Source organism: Phoenix dactylifera, chromosome 4, assembly GCF_009389715.1.
Source record: "Phoenix dactylifera cultivar Barhee BC4 chromosome 4, palm_55x_up_171113_PBpolish2nd_filt_p, whole genome shotgun sequence".
Classification (NCBI taxonomy): domain Eukaryota; kingdom Viridiplantae; phylum Streptophyta; class Magnoliopsida; order Arecales; family Arecaceae; genus Phoenix; species Phoenix dactylifera.
Genome location: NC_052395.1, coordinates 32,234,886 through 32,238,692, shown reverse-complemented (window position 1 = coordinate 32,238,692; position 3,807 = coordinate 32,234,886). Strand labels below are relative to the sequence as shown.

At 39.6% G+C, this 3,807-nt stretch overlaps 1 protein-coding gene across 1 annotated transcript; it reads right to left on the bottom strand.

The window, feature by feature from the left end:
- Positions 1-256: 256 nt before the first annotated feature.
- Positions 257-3,807, bottom strand: LOC103718216 (60S ribosomal protein L13a-2-like). The gene is made up of 4 exons (XM_008806925.4): positions 3,467-3,807; positions 3,239-3,355; positions 2,996-3,083; positions 257-610 (listed from the first exon to the last, which is right to left on the bottom strand). The coding sequence occupies exons 1-4, from the start codon at positions 3,736-3,738 to the stop codon at positions 467-469; spliced, it is 621 nt and encodes a 206-aa protein (XP_008805147.2). The 5' UTR covers positions 3,739-3,807; the 3' UTR covers positions 257-466.

Below are 3,807 nucleotides of genomic sequence, written 5' to 3'. Positions count from 1 at the left end.
AAAAAAAGAAAAAGGGAGGTTTAAGTACAAAACTGAGACCCCATAGAAGGCTTCTTCCATCCATCCTAGAAATAAAAAAGGGTATGGATATGCCTGAAGTATTCTCTTCAGTTTGACAGCACTTCGGCTGCCTCCTCTGAACTGCTCTCAGAACTATCAAAATGCTCTCACGTTCATACCATCAGTTACGGTACTGACAGCTGCAACTGAAGCTGTGAAACTAATCTACCAATCACCGAAGCATCTAAGCTGAGGCTTGATAAAAAAAAATTGCATTCATTAGATCAAAGCAACTTGGTTCACCACACAACCATTTTAGTCCAAATAGATGTAACCAGATTAACACAAAGCTACAGATGCCACAAAACTACAGATTTCAAATATAAGAAGATTTCAAAAGAAAGTCGGATATGCCAAAGGAGATATTCTGCAAAACTGTCCACACTCTATTGAAAGAAGGCTATCATCAGTACTTCAACGGGCCCAGAATGTCAAGTTGAGAGCCGAGCTTCTCTTCAGTTGTCTTCTCTGCCTTCTGGCGCAGCCTAGCCAGCTGCTTCCTCCTCTCATATGCGACCTGAGACCTCTGCTTCCTCTTCTCCTCCAATTCCTATCACACAAATACACAAAATCCGAGCAAAATATTTAGAAAGCATACAAGCAGTATATAACAGAATTAGCATAATTTATAGGAAAATTGAAAAAAATAAAGAATTCATTAATAACCAGCACCAGTCCTAGCAGTGGTAGACAGGAAAACAGAAAAAAAATTTCCTACCTATAGTAGACAGCTCACACAAAAGAACCAACCATAGACCAATTCAAAAGCAATCTTTGCTAGCAATGGCTAATTCAGGAATATAAGTGCCAAAGTTGCCCCGGTGCCCAGTAAAGGTTGGTCTGGGAACATATGGGCCCAAATCTTGCTATTATCAGTTGAACTGACGGGTTCCATTTTCATGCAGCCATCACCGATGGTTCACAGGGAAGCCATCCACACAGGAATGGATGTAGAGAACTTACATTATTAGGGGCAACTCTGTCATTTGTCAATTCCAAGAGATCTCCCTAATACATTTAACACAAGTGGATAAAAACAAGGGAAAAAACTTATTGCCATGCCAACTCTTTCCCTTCAGTTTTACTCTCTTCCTCAACCTCGACCTCTTTATCTCTTTATTTTCCTCTCTTACAAGCAGATAGCTGTATAATTGGAAGGATCCTATACTATCTGCCATAGTTTGAGACCGTGAGTTTCAGTGACAAGTCCCTTTTAGGTTCCAGATTCACATCACACTTACATGGATTGCCCCCAAGTAATGGCAGTATCATCGACCCTTAGTTGCCTCCGCGTAGTCTGTACATCAATTTTGAATTACAGTGAGTGCTTTCCTTTCCTTATGGCTGCAGGTCTTATTGGCTTTTCTTTGGCCTATTCAACCAACTACTCTTTCTCAACTTTAGGAATATTTCATACTTATTCCAACTACGGTAAGCTAAATAACAAGGCATAAAGCCTTGAAAAGCATCTAGCTGAAAAATTTGCACATTCCAAGAATGACCAAAGTTTGGAGATGGGGTGAAAAAATAAATGCTGAGTGCTACTTTAACATTTAATATTTAATACACCACTTCTCCTCATAGTTTTCAACTCAAAATCACATTACTTGCTCCAAATCTACTTGTAACCTTTTTTCCTACAGTCAACTGTGACTTCCATATAACAATCGCACATTCTAAATCCAAGATTTGAGGTGCAATTGGACTTGGCAATTCCCTAGTGTTCACATCCCTGTTCTTCTTGGGAAGTTTCTGGATTCAAGTTTTGGTTCATGAATACCCAAATATCTGGAACTAGGATTTTATCTCAGGAAGGTCTTGCCATCCTTTCTCCGACAAAAAAAAAAAGAGGAACAATACCTAATGTCATGGTTTGAAGCTTATAACTAGTGTATTGCACCCACTTCAGAATCTCTCCAAAATACATACTGCATTTTCTTTATTTCTATATGTATCAGGAAATATTTTCTGTAAATTAAACTTTATTTTTTTGCAAATCCCAAGGGCATTCCCAAAGCACTATTAAGTTTGATTCCAAAAGGAATTTAGAGGAAAAGTAAATCATCCTAGAGCTCTAATTTTATATACATCAATACTATCATATGTTAGACTGAATAAATACACCATAAACATGATTTTTGAACAATTAATTTCCAGGTCCTAAACAATATAACAATTCTGAACATGACTTTAGACATCAATACATGTTATGAATTTTGTCTATTCCAACATTCTTTACTGAATACATTTTTCTTCACAATAATTTATTGTTGCTTGATTTTAATTGAAATCTTCTTAATTCCTTCACGTTTTCCTAGAGAAATTGCAAACTAGAGCAAGACCATTAAAACCATCAAAATGCCAACTGGAAAGTCATTTGGTCCATTTAAAACTAAAGTTGAATTTTTTTACCCTTAAAAAATATAGTTTTGTTAACAAAATATAATTGGAACCTCTAGCTTGAGTTAGAAGAAAACTTCAAACCATAATTGGAACCTCTAGCTTAATCTTTATGTCAAATTTTCCTGAAAAGAGCAATATTATGAAGTTGTGCAGTAGCCTGGGAATAACAACCACCCTACTTGCAATATTTGAAGACAATCATCAATTGTTTCGCATACTTATCCAACTCCTTGGTTAAACAACATATATATAGTTATTGCAATTACATTTTGCATTGGGATGTAAATACAATACATAAACAGAAATAGATAATATACACCAAAGTGCTATGATCTGCATAACAATATAGAAAGCCTTTAAGGATCAACAATTTCAAAGAAAGAGAGAAACAGCAGAATACAGAACGGAATCGCCAGGGATGATCAACCACATCCTAAACACAAAATGTTGGATTTCTTCGAATGGTAGAATCCATAAGTTCCCATTGGATCAAGAATTTAAATTCAAAGGAATAAAAGGAAGATCCACTCACCTTGATGGTATCGTAATGACTCCATCCGACCTCTTTAGAAAGACGGCCCAGCAGGCAATACTTGTGCCCTGCCTGAAGCCTCAACACCCTAAAATTCATAACAAAAAAGAACACAAACGATCAATTAGTCGATGCATAAACCACAAACCCAAAAGCCACATTATTTCTCAGAACATCTATATATCCATAGATAAACAGACACGCTGAACAAAGTCAGAAGCTTTAAATAAATCAATGACTTACTTGAGAGCATCGGGGATGACCATTCTCTTCGTCTTATCGTAGGGGGGCGGAACGCCCTCGTAGGCCTTGAGCCTCGCCAGCGCCGCAGCTCCGCGCTTGGTCTTGTGGGGTATCATCCTACCAATCAATCAGAAACAAAAGCAACCATCACATTGGAGCAACAACCAAGCATCAAACACAAATGATCAAATTGGATCGAAAAAGACGGATGGGCGTATAAAAACTTACCCACGGATGGTGCGCCAGAGGATCTTGGCTGGGTTGCGGAAGTGGATGGGGCCGTGGGAGGGCTTGGTGTTCATGCGCTTGCGGAGGAAGCGGAGGTACTTCATCTTCTGGCGGACGAGGCCGCCGGATAGGCAGATTTCCTCGCACCTCACCACCACGACGCGCTGGCCATTGAGAAGCTCCTTCGCCAGAATGGAGGCCAACCGGCCGAGCATGTGGTGTCGCGCGTCCACCACCACCCTCCTGGCGCAGATCCCCGATCCCGAAACCATCTCCTCCGCCGCCGCAGCTAGGATTAGGGTTAGGGTTTGGGGTTGGCTTCGAGGACGGGTGCTGTTATA

Coding starts and splice junctions, on each gene's coding strand:
- LOC103718216 (XM_008806925.4), bottom strand. CDS start 3,738: ATGGTTTCGGGATCGGGGATCTGCGCCAGGAGGGTGGTGGTGGACGCG. Junction 3,084..3,238: donor GTCATCCCCGATGCTCTCAA/GTAAGTCATTGA, acceptor TATGAATTTTAG/GGTGTTGAGGCTTCAGGCAG. Junction 611..2,995: donor GTCATTACGATACCATCAAG/GTGAGTGGATCT, acceptor TTTGTGTGATAG/GAATTGGAGGAGAAGAGGAA.